This window comes from Sturnira hondurensis, unplaced genomic scaffold, assembly GCF_014824575.4.
Source record: "Sturnira hondurensis isolate 20B ecotype Veracruz unplaced genomic scaffold, ASM1482457v3 Scaffold0022566, whole genome shotgun sequence".
NCBI lineage: Eukaryota > Metazoa > Chordata > Mammalia > Chiroptera > Phyllostomidae > Sturnira > Sturnira hondurensis.
This window is the reverse complement of record NW_028095197.1, coordinates 15,329,453-15,347,727: the sequence shown is the minus strand read 5'-3', so window position 1 is coordinate 15,347,727 and position 18,275 is coordinate 15,329,453. Positions and strand designations below refer to the sequence as shown.

The 18,275-nt window shown below is 34.5% G+C and overlaps 1 protein-coding gene across 3 annotated transcripts in view; it reads right to left on the bottom strand.

Moving 5' to 3' along the window:
• Window positions 1-1,333: 1,333 nt before the first annotated feature.
• The window catches only part of TMEM38B (transmembrane protein 38B), a 51,431-nt gene continuing 34,489 nt past the window's right edge, over window positions 1,334-18,275 (bottom strand). For all 3 annotated transcript variants that reach the window (XM_037035855.1, XM_037035856.1, XM_037035857.1), the window contains exon 6: window positions 1,334-3,174. In XM_037035855.1, coding sequence (XP_036891750.1) covers window positions 2,959-3,174 — 216 coding nt within the window. In that variant the 3' untranslated portion in view covers window positions 1,334-2,958. The remainder of the gene's footprint in view (window positions 3,175-18,275) is intronic.

Here is an 18,275-nt window from a genome sequence, read left to right as displayed (position 1 = left end):
ATTCTATCAAAGATATGTCTGTTAAACAAGAGTGAGCAGCCTAAAAAAATTAAAAACTACAAGAGTGAAATTGTACTTAACAAGAAAAATCAATTCATGCCCTGGCTAGTGTGGCTCATTGGATTGAGTGCTGTCCTGCAAACCAGTCACTGGTTCAATTCCCAGGCAGAGCACATGCCTGAGTTGCAGGCCAGGTCCCCCACTAGGGAGCGCACGAGAGGTAACCACACATTGATGTTTCTTTCTCCTTCCCTTTCCTCTCTCTAAAAATAAATAAAATCTTTAAAAACAAAAAAACGAGATTCAGTAGTTTTAGAAAAAATATATAATCTGACTGTAGTTTATAAAGAAACAGAATGACCCTTAAACTTACAAGTCTGCCTGGCTGCTCCCTTCAAGTCTCATTATATTCATTTTTAACAGAAACGCCTTCTTTAGCAATCCTATTTAACGTCTCCAACTCCATTACTTTCTATCCTTGTATTCTGCTTAATATTTATTCATGACCTTTAGTATCACCCTAAGAACATATTTGTTTGTTTATTATATGTCTCTCCACTGGTGAAATATAAACTCCAAAGAGCAGTGGAGGAAGAGGGCTTTCTTCAAAACATTATTTCATTTCCAACATATCACACAGTAGTAATTAATTTGTGATTTGAAGTCGATTTTAATTAAATGGTATTAGGCCTGAAAGAAATGAACAAAAAATACACTAAAAAGAAAATGTCTCTCTTCTCTCATTCTTTATTTTTTGGCTTCTGCCTATAGGGAAGCTGGAATTTTCACTGAAATACACCCATTCCACACATCTGGCTCCTCTTCAGCCTTTACCCTCAGCAAAAAAAAAAAAAAGAGTAACTGATGTAATACATCAGAATTTGATACTAATTTGGCCACATTTTATTAGAGTGTGAGATCACTGAGTTAAGCCAGCCCATGTTCTTGTCAGCTTCTTGTTTTTTATGTACGGAGATCTACCAGGTCTTGACTTTCTCAGGGCTACCAATAATTGGCTGTGTTAAGCTAATCAACAGGCCTAATTTGAGCTACACGTTGGGTATGGAGTCTAACAATTTGCTTTGCAAATCTAGGCAAGTCTCTAGGCAGCATGGGTATATTCAGGGTGGGAGGTTTCAGGCCTAAGCCATGTTCTCCAATACATGAATTAAAGGTTTTAGGAAGCTTGCATAGACCTTAAAAGTTTGTAGCAATGTCCCATCTGAATGGTAATCATTCAATATATGCTCTATCAATCAAAAACACCAGATGACTTCTGAATCCTAACTCAAGAAAAACATTTTTAAATCACAAAAATACTCCATTGGTGCTTAATAACTTATTTTAATAAATTTGTATTTAATACAATATTTCAACTATAGTCAAACCCAAACTTCAAAATTAAGTCAACAATTAGTAACATGTTAATTTTGAACAGTTCTCAACTACAAGAGTATCAAATATAATGAAGAATTTTAAATATTTAATGTCTTATCACAATACTGAAAACAAACTTCTTAGCATCCAAAAGCTGTCAAAGGTTCTACCCACTACAAAAAAAAATTTTTAGCAAGTAAAAGTATAGTCCCTGATGGTGTCTGTATTTTAAACTAGCAAAAACAAACAAAAGAACCCTTCTAATTTTATTGTGACTTGAAGACTTCTTAGCCATCCAAAAATGTCTGATACACACTAACTCTGCAGGTCAGCAGATTCATAGTCTGGATAGAAGAAATGTCAGGCACAGAGTTTTAAAGTTCTAACTGAACTTTTAAACTATAAAATAAAGCGAGAAATCTAAAAGGAACCAGATTTAATGTCATCATTCTTCGCTCAGACGGACTGCCACAAAGACTGTAGCTGGTTACTGCCAAAGGCCCAAGAACAACTATCATTAGGGCTAAGAATTTTCACATAGGGTATTATTTTTAATTTAAAGTAAAATTAATAATATACACATGTACGTGTAGATTAAAATATAACATAAATATATGCAAACTAGTCAGAGACATTTCAACTAGAAAACTAAAAAGTTCCCATTAGAAAAGAGACATTCAGGGAAAATTTTTAAATTGAAATAATACTATTTGTTGAGTCATTAAGGTGATGATACTGCCATCAATGTATTCAAACCAAAGATCAGAAAGAAGAGTATGTAAATCACTGGAATAATTTCTCCTACAGTTAGAAATAAGTTTCTATGGAGAGAGAAAAAAGCATAAGCTCCTCAAATAAAACAAAGAAAAACATACGATTAGTAAAGGATTAAAAATGACACCTCAGATTTTCTTTTGAAAAAGAAACAGTATAAACAAGGACTTCAAGATTCAGACTAATACTATGTCCTCACTGAAAAAAAATACTAAAAAATTAATAAAACTTCAGATATTTCCATTTAATGTGAACAAAATATACAATTTTTTATATCTGAAATACAAACTAGTAATTTATTTTCACTTGTAATATAAAGTGATTTAGGTAAGTTAACTCTTCCCAGTGTTCAAAATGAAACAGCAATTGTTTTCTATATCTAGAAATTATAGGATAATATGAATTAAAAGCTTAATGTTGCTGAACTGAAGCTCAAATAGATTTAAAAGTATCTAAATAAAACAAAAGGACTTTAGTTTTTGTAATTTTGCAATGATAGTATGTTTATTTTCTCTAACTTTAAAAACATCTAGCCTGCTTTTATCAATATAAAACTATAAAATAACCACAATAAAATATTTTTGTATAACTTAGAAAAACAATTTCACATGATACGCTCATAACACTCAAGAATTACAATCTGGAAAGGGAGAGTCTCCTGAAACAGAAAGAAGTTTGTTGTAGTTTTTTTGTCACCTCCATTCCTTACATATAATCTTTATTTGACATCATTTACAACAGAAATATTTATCACAATCTGACAGGTAGATAAGAATTTTTTTGCCTTCTAAAACTCATAAAGTAAATTTACTCAGTCTTCTTAGTATGTTTCTTTTTAACTTTATCTGAAGCACCAGCTACAGATTTTGAGGTCGATGAACCAGTACCTCTGGAGGAGGGTTTCAGTTCACTTTTCTTGTCATGGGATGAGAACTGCTGCTGCCAGCCGAATAACACCCATCTCAGTGTGTCCTCGAAAGGAGCAAAAGGCACAGTGGCAGTCTCTGTAGTCATCGCGATTATCTGTAAAAAAACAACAAAGTCAATTCTGAATTTAAATACAAATGTTTCCTTTCTCAAGACTGAGAGGGAAAGGTATTAAAAAAGAGAGAAAAATTCAAAATGTGTTTTTTTATTGAGGTGTAAGTGACATAGAACATAATGCTGCTTTCAGGTGAACAACATATGATTCCATGTATGTATATACTGCAAAATGACCACAATTAGTGTAGTTAATACCCATTACCACACAGTCACAAAAATTTTTTATGAGAATTTTGAAGATCTCACTAAGCAACTTTCAAATATGCAACACAGTATTATTAACTACAGTCACCGTGCTGCATGTTATAGCCCAATGGCTTAATTTATAACTGGAAGTTTATACTTTTTGACCCCCTTCGCCCATCTGCCCCACCATCACACCCTGCCTACAGCAACCACCAATCTCTTTTCTCTGTATCTATGAACTTGCAGGGGTTTTTTTTACATTCTATTTCATCTTTATTGCACTTTTTTCCCATTACCATTTAGTGCTCTTATACCCCCCAACCCCCAACAAGCACCATACTGTTGTCCACATCCATGAGTCCATTTTCCTTTTTGCTCAACCCCTCCATCCCCTAACCTCCTCATCACTAACTGTCATCCTGCTCTCCATCTATGAGTCTGTCCCTATTCTCCTTGTTAGTTCAGTTTGTTCATTAGATTCCACTTATGAGTGAAATCATATGGTACTTATCTTTCTCTAACTGGCTTATTTCACTTAGCATAATGTTCTCCAGATCTATCCATGCTGTTGCAAAGGGTAAAATTTTCTTCTTTTTTATGGCCAAGTAGAATTCCATTGTGTAAAAGTCCCACAGTTGTTTTATCGACTCATATATTGATGGACATGGGCTGCTCACACATCTTGGTGATTGGAAATTACTCTGCAATGAACATAGGGGTGCTTATGTTCTTTCAAATTAGTGTTTAGGGTTCCTTTGGATATAGTCCCACAAGTGGGATCACTGGGTCAAAAGGCAGATTTTTAATTTATTTTTTAAGTATTTCCATACTGTTTTCCACAGTGGCTGCATCAGTCTGCATTCCCACCAACAGTGAAAAGGGGTTCCCCTTTCTCCATATCCTCATAAGCACTTGTTGTTTATTGATTTATTGATGATTATTACCATTCTGACAGGTGTGAGATGGTATCTCATTGTTGTTTAATTTGCATTTTTCTTGATGATTAGTGATACTGAGCATCTTTTCATATGTCTGTTGGCCATCTGTATGTCCTACTTAGAGAAGTGCCTATTCAAGTCCTTTGCTTATTTTTAAATTGGGTCATTTGTTTTTTTTGGTGTTGAGTTTTTAAGTACTTTATAAATTTTGGATATTGACCTCTTATTAGACATATCAGCAAATATGTTCTCTCATTCTATCAGTTGTCTTTTTATTTTATTATTGATTTTCTTTATTGTGCAAAAACTTTTTAGTTTGATGTAGTACCATTTGTTTATTTTTTCTTTTCTTTCCCTGGCCTGGGGAGATATAGCCAATAAAAAAATGCTATGAACAGTATTCAAGATTTTGTTGCCTATGTTTTCTTCTAGGATTTTTATGGTTTCGGGTCCAAGATTTAAGTCTTTGATCTATTTTGAATTTAAACCTGTGTATAGTTTAAGAAGATAGTCTAGTCCCATTTTTCTGCATGTAGCTGTCTAATTTTCCCAACACTATTTATTGAATAAATTATCTTTAGCCCATTGTATGTGCTTGCTTTCTTGTTGAATGTTAATTGACTATAAAGGTGTGGGTTTATTTCTGGGCTCTCTATAATGTTCCCTTTGATCTACGTGTCTGTTTTATGCCAGTATCTGTGGGACACTGGGAAAGCAATCTAAGAGGGAAATTCATACCATTATAGGCCTATCTCAAAAAAAAAAAAAAAAAAAAAAAAAAAAAGAAAAAGCTCAAACAATCTAACTTCCTACTTAAAGGAACTTAAAAAATAACAACAAACAGCATAAAGTGAGGAGAAGGAAAGAAATAATTGATCAGAAGAGAGCTAAATGAAATAGAGTCTAAAAAAATGTTATAAAACATTAATGAATCCAAGAGCTGGTGCTTTGAAAAGTTAAACAAGACTGACAAACCTTTAAACAAATTCACCAAGAAAAAAAGAAAAGATCCAAATAAATAAAATCAGAAGTGAAAGAGGAGAAATAACTGACACCAAAAAAATACAAAGGATTGTTAAGAAAATATTATGGAAAGAAGAAAGAAAATATTATGTACAACTATATGCCAACAAACTGGACAACCTGGACAAAATCGATAAATTCCTAGAAACATAAAATCTTCCAAAACTAAATCAGGAAGAATCAGAGAATCTTAATAGACAGATTACACATAGTGAAACTGAAGCAGTCATCAAAAACCTCCAACAAACAAAAGCTCTGGACCAGATGGCTTCACAGGTGAATTTTACCAAACAATCTAAGAACTAACACCTCTCCTTCTCAAACTATTTTATAAAATTCAAGAGGAGAGAAGATTTCCAAACTCATTTTACAAGGCCAGTAATATCCTAATTCCAAAACCAGATAAAGACATTACAAAGAAAATTATAGGCCAATGTCTCTGATGTTCATACATGCTGAAATCCTCAACAAAATATTAGCACACTGAATACAGCAATGCATCAAAAAGATCATACACCATGATCAAGTGGGATTTATTCTGGGAATGCGAGGTTGGTACAACATTCATAAGTCAATTAAATGTGATTCACCACATAAACAAAATGAAGGATAAAAACCACATTATCATATCATTAGATGCAGAAAAGGCCTTTGATAAAGTCCAGCATTGATTTATGATCAAAACTCTCAGCAAAATGTGAATAGAGGGAACATCTAAACATAATAAAGGCCATATATGATAAGCCCACTGCCAGCATCATACTCAATGGGCAAAAACTACAACTGTTCCCCTTAAGACTGGAAAAAAGACAGTGATATTCGCTTTCACCTCTCTTATTCAACATAGTACTGGATGCCCTAGCCACAGCAATCCGACAAGAAGAAATAAAAGGCATCCATATTGAAAAGGAAGTAGTAAAACTGTCATTATTCACAGATGATATGATATTGTACACAGACAACTGCAAAGATTCCACCAAGAAACCATTAGAAAAATGAATTCAGCGAAGTAGCAGGATACAAAATTAACATCCAGAAATCAGTTGCATTTTTATACGCCAATAATGACTAACAGAGAGGGAAATTAAGAAAACCATCCCATTCACAACTGCTTCAAAAAGAATAACATACCTAGGTATACACCTAATCAATTATGTAAAAGACCTATACTTGGAAAATTAAAGGACACTGAAGAAAGAAATTGAAGAAGATACAAATAACAGAAAGCACATACTGTGCTTATGGATAGGAAGAATCAACATCATTAAAATATCCATACTACCCAAAGCAATCTATAGATTCAATACAATTCCTATCAAGACTCCAATAATGTATTTCGCAGAACTAGAATATCTCAAAAATTTATGTGGAACCACAAAAGGCTCCACATAGCAACAGCAACTCCGAGAAAGACCAAAGTTGGAGAAATCACGCCACCTAATATCAAACTATAAGGCCATAGTAATCAAAACAGCATTTTGTTGAATTTCAGATTCTACATATAAGTGAAAACATACTGTGTTTGTTTTTATTGTCCGACTTATTTCACTTAGCACAATGCCCTCAAGGTCCAATGCATGTTGTCACAAATGGCAGGATTTCATTCCTTTTTATGACTAATATTTCATTGTATGCATATACTCCATATATTCTTTATTCATTCATCCACTGATGAACACTTCAGTTGTTTCCATATCTTGTCTATTGTAAATAATGTTGCAATGAACATGAGGTGGCAAATATTTCTTTGACTTAGCACTTTCTTTCTTCAGACAAATATCCAGAAATATCATACTAAATCATATGGTAGTTCCATTTTTAATTTTCTGAAGAACCTCCACACTTTTTTCCATAGCAGCTGTATCAATTTACATTCCTGCTAACAGTGAGGGATTCCCTTTCCTCTATATCCTCACCCAGGCTTGTAATTTTTTGTCTTTTGATAAGAGCCATTCTAACAGATGTGAAATGGTGTCTTGTGGTTTTGATTTGCATTTTCCTGATAATTAGTGATGTTAAGCATCTCTTCATGTACCTGATGGCAGTGTGTGTGTGTATTGAAGAATTTTGCCCATTTTTAATTGGGTTATTTGGTTTTCTTGCTGAGTTGTATGAATTCTTTCTACAGTTGTACCTCAATACTCGTCATTAGTTCATTCTGGAACTAGTGACAAGTGTCAAAACTGAGCCCCCAGCAAGCAACGAATGATGAAGCATTTTCTCTTGCAGTGCAGCATGGGGACTCATGTAAGTTCTAGCAAGTGTAACAAGTCCCAAGCAAGTGTGGAGTGCTGAAACATTCTTTTCTCATCAAAATGCAACGAGTACGGGGTCTGATGAGTTCTAAAGCTGATGAGCAGTACCAAGGTGTGACTGTACTTTTTAATACTAACCCCTTATCAAATATATGATATGCAAATATTTTCTCCCATTCAGCAGATTGTCTTTTCATTTTTTCATCAAGGGAAGCTGATGGCTTCCCTTGCTGTGCAGGAGCTTTTCAGTCTGATGTAGTCTCACTTGTCTATTTTTGCCTTTGATGCCTGTTTTTGGTGTCAGATTCAAAGGATCATTGACAAGACTAATGTCAAGAAGCTTACTGCTTATGTCTTCTTCTCGAAATTTTGTTTTCTGATCTTCTGTTCAAGTTTAAATCCATTTTGAGTTGATTTTTTGTGTATGGTGTGAGACAAGGATCCAGTTTCATTTTTTAAAATATGTGACTAACTAGTTCTCCCAACATTTATTAAAGAGACTGGCTTCTTTGGCATAAATTAATTGACAATATGTATGTGCATTTATTTCTGGGCTATCAGTTCTGTTCCACTGTTCTATGTGTCTGTTTTTACACAGATACCATACAGTTCTGATTACTATTACTTTGTAATATAGTTTGAAGTCAGGGAGTGCCATGCCTCCAGCTGTTTTTCTTTCTCCAGATTGCTTTGGCTATTTGGGGTCCTCTGTAGTTCCATACATATTTTAAGATTTTTTGTTCTACTTCTGTGAAAATATCATTGGAATTTTGGGGGGATTGCATTAAATCTGTACATTGCTTTCAGTGCTGTGGATTTTCACTGATATTAATTCTTCTAATCCGTGAAAATGGAATGAACACCTTTTCATTACTTGTGTCTTCAATTTTATTCTTTAATGTTTTCAGTATACAGGTCTTTCACCTCCTTGATTAATTTATTCCTAGGTATTTTATTATTTTTATTAAAATAGTGTCATTTTCTTAATTTCTCTTTCCAACATTTATTTATGTATAGAAATGCATCAAATTTTTGTATATTGACTTTGTGTCCTTCAACTTTACTTAATTATTAGTTCTAAGAGTTTTTTGATGCAGTCTTTAGGGTTTTCTATGTGTAACATATCATCTACAAATAGAGGCAGTTTCACTTCCATCTTTTTACTTTCCATCTTCCAGCCTTTATTAGGTTAAGTAAATTTCCCTACACCAACTTTCTTGAGAGTTATTATAAATGTTGAATTTTCTCAAATGCTTTTTCTCCATCTATTAAGATAACCATACGATTTTTATCTTTCATTTTTGTAATGTGTTGGTAATGTATCATAGTGATTGATCTGCCAATGTTGAACCATCCTTATATGCCTTACCATAAATCCCACTTTATCATGTTCTATAGTCCTTTTAATGTATTATTGAACTCAGTTTGCTAATATTTTGTTGAGGATTTCTGTGTTTATGTTCATCAGGGATATTGGTCTGTAATTGTTTTCTTGAGGAGACCTCATCTGGTTTGGTATCAGGGTGATACTGACTTTGTAAAATTAGTTTGGAAGCATTCTCTCCTATTTTTTGGAAGATTTTCAGAGAACTGGTATTAATTTTCCTTTGATATTTGATAAAACTCACCAGTGAAGCAACTTGGTCTTTTTGGACTTTTGTTTGTTGGGAGGCTTTTGATAACTGATTCAAAAATCTTACTAGTAATTGGTCTGTTCAGATTTTGTTTTCTTCATGATTCAGTCTCGGTAAGCTGTATGTTTCTAGAAATTTACCACCTTCTGGGTTGTCAAATTTGTTGTATAAGTATTCATAGTAGACTCTTAAGATCCTGTGTATTCCTATGGTATCAGTTGTAATGTCTCCTCTTTCATTTCTGGTTTTATTTGAGTCCTCTTTTTCCTTGTGAGTCTAGTAAAGGTTTATCAATTTTGTTTATCTTTTCAAAACATCAGCTCCTAATTTCATATATCTTTTCTACTTTTAGTCACTTTCAGTGATTTTTCAATGTGCTACAAAAAGTTTCTAAATGGGCAATACCTGACTGTTTAGTCAGAAATAATGATGACCTCTTTTCCCTTACATTGTGAGATAAAAAAGGACAACAGCCAACATGACAACAGCCAACACAAAAACAGCCATTTTGTGTGAATGAATCAAAATTACCAGTATACCTATTTTTTTGTCAGATCAGCAAAAAATGTACTTTTTGGTGTGCCACTGAATTTTAGTAATTAGTTTATGTATGCCAAGAGATGAAAAAAGTTGAAAATCACTGATCTATTTCACTTATTTCACTCCAATCTTTCTTGTTTCCTTCCTTCTACTAACTGAGCTTCATTTTTTGTAGCTCCTTGAGTTGTAAAGTTGTTTTAGATTCTTTTGCTCCTTGAAGTATACATTTATCACTATGAACTTTCATTTCAGAACTGCTTTTCCTGCACCCCACATGTTTTGATATGTTGTATTTCCACGTTCCTTTGTAGCAAAATACTTTTCTTTTGACTTCTTGCTTGTTCAGTACCATGTTGTTTATCTCTACATGTATGTGAATATTCCAGTTTTCTTCTTGTAATTGATTTCTAGTTCCATACCAAGTGGGGTCAGAAAAGCAGCTTGGTATGATTTCAGTTTTTTTTTAATTTACTAGGACTGTGACCTAACATATAATCTATTCTGGAAAATGTTAGATGTATGCTTGAGAAGAATGTGCATGTTACTGCTTTCATTTTTTTTACTGTTGTTCAAGTACAATTGTCTCCACTTTCACCCCACCATGCCCCCACTTCCTTTAGCTTTGTCCATGTGTCCTTCACACATGTTCCCTGATCCCCCCTCCATTATCCCTTATTACCCCTCTCCCTCCTCTTCTCTGGTTAATGTCAGATTGTTCTTTCTTTCAGTGTCTCTGGTTGTATTTTGCTTGCTTGTTTGTTTTGTTGATTAGGTTCCACTTACAGTTGAAATCATATGGTCTTTCTCTTTCACCACCTGGCTTATTTCACTTAGCATAGGACTCTCGACTTCTGTCTTGAATGGTAGGAGCTCCTTCTTTCTGCTGCATAGTTTTCCATTGTGTATATGTACCACAGTTATTTGATCCACTCATTGACTGATGGGCACTTAGGTTACTTCCAGCACTTGGCTATTGTGAATTTTGCTGCTATGAACACTGGGGTGCCTAGGTCTCTTGAATGGTGTTTCAGGATTCTTAGGGTATAATCCCTACAGAGGCACTGCTGGGTCAAAATGCAATTCCATTTTTAGCTTTAGGAGTATATTCCATACTGTTTTCCACAGTGGCTACACCGGTCTGCATTCCCACCAACAGTGCACTAGGGTTCCCTTTTCTCCACAATCTCTCCAACACTTGTTTGTTGATTTGTTTATGATAGTCATTCTCACCAGTATGAAGTGGTATCTCATTGTAGTTTTAATTTGCATCTCTCTGATGGCTAGTGATACTGAGCATCTTTTCATATGTCTTTGGGCCCTCTGTATGTCCTCTTTGGAGAAGTGTCTATTCAAGTCCTTTACCCATTTATTAATTGGGTTGTTTGTCTTCCTGGAATGGAATTGTATGAGTTCTTTATATATTTTGTAGATCAAACTCGTCTGAGGTATCATTTGCAAATATGTTTTCCCAGACAGTTGGTTCTCTTTTCATTTTAATGCTGTTTTCTTCAGCCAAGTAAAGCTTTTTATTTTCATGAGATCCCATATGTTTATTCTTTCCTTTATGTCTCTTGTTCTAGGGCAGGAGTATCAAACTCATTTTCACTGAGGACCACATCAGCCTCGCAGTTGCCTTTAAAGGGCTGAATGCAATTTTAGGACTGTATAAATGTAACTACTCCTTAACTAGGGGCAATGAGCTCTACATTTGGCACCTTGAAGGCAACCATGAGGCTGATGTGGCCCCTGGTGAAAATGAGTTTGACATGCCTGCTCTAGGGGACACATATTTTCCAGTGAAAATACAACTGCACAGAATATCTGAGATTTCCCTTCCTATATTCTCCTCTAGGACTTTTATGGTGTCACACTTATATTTAAGTCTTTTATCCATCTTGAATTTATTTTTGTGTATAGTGTAGGTTGGTGGTTGAGTTTCTTTCTTTTTTTTTTGCATGTAGCTGTCCAGATCTCCCAAAACCATTTGTTGAAGAGGCTATTTTTGCTCCATTTTATGCTTCTTCCCCCTTTGTCGAATATTAACTGACCATAAATAGTTGGGTTTATTTCTGGGCTCTCTATTCTATTCCATTGGTCTGCATGTCTGTTCCTGTGCCAGTAACAGTTTTGATTACAGTGGCCTTGTGATGTAGTTTAATATCAGGTATTGCGATCTCTCCCACTTTGTTCTTCTTTCTCAAAATTGCCACAGCTATTTAAGGTCATTTATGGTTCCATGTAAACTACTGCTTTTAAATGAAATGGTCTGTATATCTTGTTAAGGTCATACAGGCTAATGTGTCATTTAAGGCCAATGTTTCCTTTTGATTTTCTGTCTGGATTATCTATCTATTGATATAAGTGGAGCATTTACACTCCCTATGATTACTGTGCTGCTATATATAACTCCTCCCTTTAGGTTTGTTAATATATGCTTTGTACATTTAGGTGCTCCTATTTGGGCTGCATAAATATTTGCAAATGTTACATCTTCTTGTTGACTGATCCCTTTATCATTAAGTAATGCCCCTCTTTATCTCTTAATCCAGTCTTTGTTTTAAAGTCTATTTTGTCTACCCCAGCTTTCTTTTGGTTTCCATTTCCATGGAACACTTTTTCCCATCCCTTCACTTTCTGTCTGTGTGTGTCCTTACATCTCCAGTGAGTCTCTTATAGGTAGTATATAGGTGGGTCTCATTGTTTAATCCATTCAGCCACTCAGAGTCTTTTGATTAGAGAATTTAGTCCATTTACACTTAAAGTAATTAATGGCAGGTATGTACTTATAGTCATTTAGTCCATTGTTTCCTGGCTGCTTTGCAATTCCTCTTTTCTTCTTTCTTCCTCTCTTCCCTTCTGGTTTTGGTGACTTTATTTAATAATATGCTAATATTCTTCTCAGACCATCTTTTGTATATCTATTACTAGTTTTTGCTTTGTGGTTACCATGAGGCTTATATATAAACTTAGATTTATAACAGTCTATTTTAAATTGAAAACAAATTAAGTTTGAACACATTCTAAAGCTCTACCTTTGTACTCTGCCCTACCAAACTTTTTATGTTTTTGATGTCACATTTTACATTTTTTACCTTGTATGTCCCTTAATCAATAGTTATTTTTCCTTGTCTTTTAACCTTCATACTAGCTTCAAAAATGATTAATCAACTACCTTCTTCATATATTCACCCTTATTGAGATATAAGCTTTCATGTTTTCTTGTAACAATAGCAACCTTCCTTTTCTGCTTAAAGAAGGCCTTTTAATATTTCTTGTCAGACTGATCTAGTAATAATGAACTCTTTTAGCTTTTGCTTGTGTGGAAAATTCCTTACCCCTCCTTCAATTCTCAATGATAAGTTTGCCAAGTAAAGTGTTCTTGGTTAAACTATTTTTTTCTTTCAGCATTTTGAACATTGTGCCACTAACTCTGGCCTGCAAAGATCTTGTTGATAAATCTGTGAGTCACCTGGGGGTTCCCTAATACATACAAATTGTTTTCTTCTTGCTCCTTTTAAGATGCTCTCATCTTTAACTTTTGACATTTTTAATTATAATGTGTCTTGGTTTAGGTGTATTTGGGTTTCTCTTATTTGGAAGTCTCTGAGTTTCCTGTATATCTCTTTCCTTCCCCCTGGTTAAGGAATTTTGGGGCCATTGTTCCTTCAGATAAGTTTTCTGGCCCTTTTTTCTCTTTTCCTTTTTTCCTCTCATAAAACTTTGTTTAATGAGTCTCAACATTCTGTGACAGATTTTGGTCAAGTTGTCCATTAAAAAGTACTGATTTTAAAAACTAGTAAGTTAAAAACTGCCACACAGAGAAAAACCGACACCTATACTGAGGATGTGAGTCTGCCTGATGTTGTCTTATAAGCACCATAATCTACCCTTGTTTTTTTTTTATTCTTTTTACTTTTCTGATTGGATGAGTTCCACTTCCCTGGGTTTGAGTTCACTGATCCTTTCTTCTGCTTCATCTAGTCTGCTGCTGAATCCCTGTAGTGCATTTTTCAGTTCAGTTATTGTATTCTTCAGTTCTGTGACTATTTGATACTTATATTTTCTATTTCCTTTGTTGAAGTTCTCACTGTGTTCAAAATGTATCCTTAATTTAATCTTCAACAAAGGCAAACTAAGCTGGATTCCGAAAAATCTCTGTTCTCTATAAATTTATACTTAATGGGTGGAAAAGGAAGTAANGATTGGATGAGTTCCACTTCCCTGGGTTTGAGTTCACTGATCCTTTCTTCTGCTTCATCTAGTTTGCTGCTGAATCCCTGTAGTGCATTTTTCTGTTCAGTTATTGTATTCTTCAGTTCTGTGACTATTTGATACTTATATTTTCTATTTCCTTTGTTGAAGTTCTCACTGTGTTCAAAATGTATCCTTAATTTAATCTTCAACAAAGGCAAACTAAGCTGGATTCCGAAAAATCTCTGTTCTCTATAAATTTATACTTAATGGGTGGAAAAGGAAGTAACTGATTAACATAATAAAAGGTATCATATTTTTAGGATTCCAAATAAGCAGTATAACCACAAAATGCATTTAGTACTCAAAGGAAATGAGATAAAATATAATCTACAGTCTACCTATCATTACTATGCACGTAACATGTCCCAGAACTGTGATAAGTATTGTATTTTCCATTACCTTATCCTCTTTAAATTGAATCCAACAACTACTCTGTTATTGTTCTCATTATACAGATGTAGGACTGACGCTCTGACAGGTTAAGTAACTTGCCCAAAGTCACAGAGCTAAATATTTAAGTGGAAAAAGCAGTTTGAAACATCCAATTGAGTTTAGCACTAAATATTTAGTGCTGCATCCTATCATAATCTTAAGTCACAGACTTTCAGTGAACTGCAGAATACTGCCACTAGGAGGTACTGTAGAATGTTTCTAACCATCAAATTTTTCCACATATATTTATATACATAAGCAACCAAGACATTGAGAGGTGGAATGGAGAGTGCTACCAACCCTTCATCTGGCAAAGTACACTGTGTTCAGAGATGTTCAGATTTGCTGAAAAAACTAGATTGGTATCAAAATAGATCTGAGGGGGAGAACTTTGAGGACTAGAATGATTCCAAAAAGCCCATGAATTTCCAAGTATCAATTTCCCCAGCATATCTCAAGATAATGAATCAAACTACAAATTTTGAAATCAAATTTTAATAAGAGGCTCCACACAACCTACTTGCTTAAGGACAAAAGAATCAAGAACAAATTCTTATTAACTGTAATACAGTGTAATCAATGGAAAGCTGGAGATCAAAACAGGAGTCTATGTAAGAGAAACGAATAAATGAAAATGCATACTGTGCAATTATTAATAATAATTAATAAAAATATGAAAAATTCTTAAAGCATACTGTTAAGTGAAAATGAGACAAAGAACAAGAGCTACAATGTACTACTATCATTGTATAAATTAAAAATGTATGCACACACAACACTTGAATATACTAAGTTACACTGACGTATATGCTTTGATATGGTGGATTTTGTTATATGAATTTGACCTCAATAAAAATAAACAGCCCTGGCTGGTGTAGCTCAGTGGATTGAGCGCGGGCCTGCGAACCACACAATCGCGGTTCCATTCTCAGTCAGGGTACATGCCTGGGTTGCAGGCCAGTTCACAGCAGGGGACTCACGAGAGGCAACCATACATTGATATTTCTCTCCTTCTCTCCTTCCCTTCATCTCTAAAGATAAATAAATTTAAAAATAAAAATAAACAAATAAACAAATAAAATAGAATTTTTTATTGCATGCATATAAACATCAGGCCAGCCATTACTAAAGAGCTAATATCAGGCATCAGACTCAATTTTTCACCAAAATCAATATAAAAGACAAAAATATATAAAACCGTTAAAGGGCACTGGAGAACCACCAGTACAGGAAGATCCCAATGAGTTATGATCTCTAAGAGAAAGGATGCTGAACAGGTGACCTCCACATTCACCCTTGACTTTTTCTTTAAGGATATGTGTCCATTCACAACATAGAGAAATAAAAAGTGGAAGTCCTAGACTAAAGAGACTAAGGCTGGAGTCTGAGAAGGCCAAAGCATCTAGGATTTGAGGGAAGTACAGCTCAAAGAGGAAGACATCACATGGAAGTGAGCCCAAAAATCCGTGCATAAACTGTTGTAGAGGAGTTTATCAATCCTAAACTGTGTAAGCATAGGAAGTGATTTCAAAACCTAGCTCACAGCAACAGCTGGGATGCCAAAGAGCTGAGCAGACACTTCAGCAGCCAGCTGCTTAGTTCTGGGAAGAGAGGTTGGAGTTCAAGACTAGGCTAGGCGGAACTGCTGAGGGATACACTTCAGACTTAACCTGACACCCCAAAAGGGGCGCATTCTAGAAGACAGATCTGAAATATTGAATAGAACAGCACTAACAAAGTGTAAAACCAACTATCAGAAGGATTTAAATATCTTCTTGTTCATTATATCTGGCTGCCAGAAGAGTACTGAATGTAGTCCCTGCCCTAACGGACCCTAAAAACTAGTCAAAGACAAGCAAGTAAATTAGTAGTTACAGAACTAGTGCAAACAAGGTACAGTAATGGAGGTTTGCCCAGAAACATTTGAGTACAGGAGATAGATTTGGAAGTAATTATCATACAAGTATAAGGTAAAGGCACGAATATGAATGTGGTCACCAGGGGGAGAACATAGAATGAGAAGAATCTAAATATAATGTGAATCTCCATATTTCTGCCATTATTGGGGAAGGTCTAAGAAAAACTTCCTTATATATCTGGAATAAACAGTTTCAGTAAGATGTACTAGCAAAATTATCCTGGTTTCATGGACTGCCAATAAAAGATAAAAGAATTTAGATAAATACAATGGCCCACTATCAGGAAAGCAGCATTTTTTTAAACAAAATCCAAAAGAAAAGTGCCAGGATCTAAGGCATTTCCTGAGAAGGTGAACTACAGCAAGTATTTTTCAATCCAAGTGTTGTAATAGAAGCTCTCCTCCCAGTGGGGTCATCATTCAACCAAGAGGTATTGCCAGCATCAGCAGGTACAGCTGAGACAGACTGAGGAGGTTCAAGGACAGACTTCTGTGAATCCAGCCTCTCCTAAGGCCTTGTTTCAGCAAGGTGACACAAATAAAATGGTAACAAATGGAATGAACCTCTATTCTTTTACAAATAAAATATAAAACTGTCTCCTTATTTAGGAGGGTATTAAAAGGAAAAGCATATTACCTAAATTAAATAGCATTTGATTCCATGGTCTCTTGCTTAAAAAGGGAAGAAAATGAAAGTTGAATCCCTAAAAATAATCTGACATTTTTAACATATCCTAAAATACAAATCAATTCAAGTAAAGAAATTGTTTAAAGTTCTGTCACATTCTCTATATAATACCTCAGACTATATCATTTCAAAATGCCCAGAAAAATGTGGCATAATATGTAAGTTCCTTAAGGTCACAAACAGTAATTAGGTCCTTTTATATCCTCTACAGTGCCTAGCATTGAGAGTACAATGAATAAACAGAACTTTTACCTCACAAAAATAATTCAAAGACTACTATAACATGCTTATATTGTACATCTATATATCTATACAAGCAAAAGTCACCTTGCTCTGTAACAAATTTCTAACTGCACACAGCATGTTCAACCACATTTTTTGGTTACTCGCTTTCTCCATTGGTGATGTTACTCACTCAGACATCAATAATTATTAATCTAAATGACTGTCAAATAAATTAAAATCTTAAGATTTCCATTTTTATAAATGTTCCTTTCAATAAGCTGGGTAAAAATTGTTCATCTGGTAGTACAGTCCTAGATAAGTAACTATGGGAAAATTAAATACAGAAAGACCTATGAAAAAGAGTTTTGGTCATTCGTCAGTCAGTCAACAAATATATATATTAAAAATCTACTGTGTGTACTGGATACAGTGCTAGGGATTCAATGATTAATTAGACAAAATTAGTCCTTATCCTCACAAAGTTTAAAAGTATAGTATACATGTATCATATGTCTTTTCAGACAGCATTTTGTTCTATTCAGGTATCATATATCCATTTGTATCCTGCAGAGGTCTAATATCATTGTATCTATCATTAGAGATAGAAAAAGCATTCAATAAAATCCAGCACCCATTTATGACAAAAACTCTCAGCAAAGAGGGAACAGAGGGATCACACCTCAACAAAATAAAGGCCATATATGATGAACCTATAGCCAACATCATATTCAGTGGGCAAAAACCACAAGCGTTCTACTTGAGATCAGGGACAAGAGAGGGATATCCACTCTCATCACTTTTACTCAGCATAGTTCTAAATGTCCTAGCCAGAGCCATCAGGCAAGAGAAAGCAATAAAGGGCATCCAAACCGGGAAGGAAGAAATAAAAGTGCTACTGTTTGCAGATGACATGATTCTTTCTATACAAAATTCTAAAGACTCCACAAAAAACTATTAGAAGCAATAAACAAATACGGTAAAGTTGCA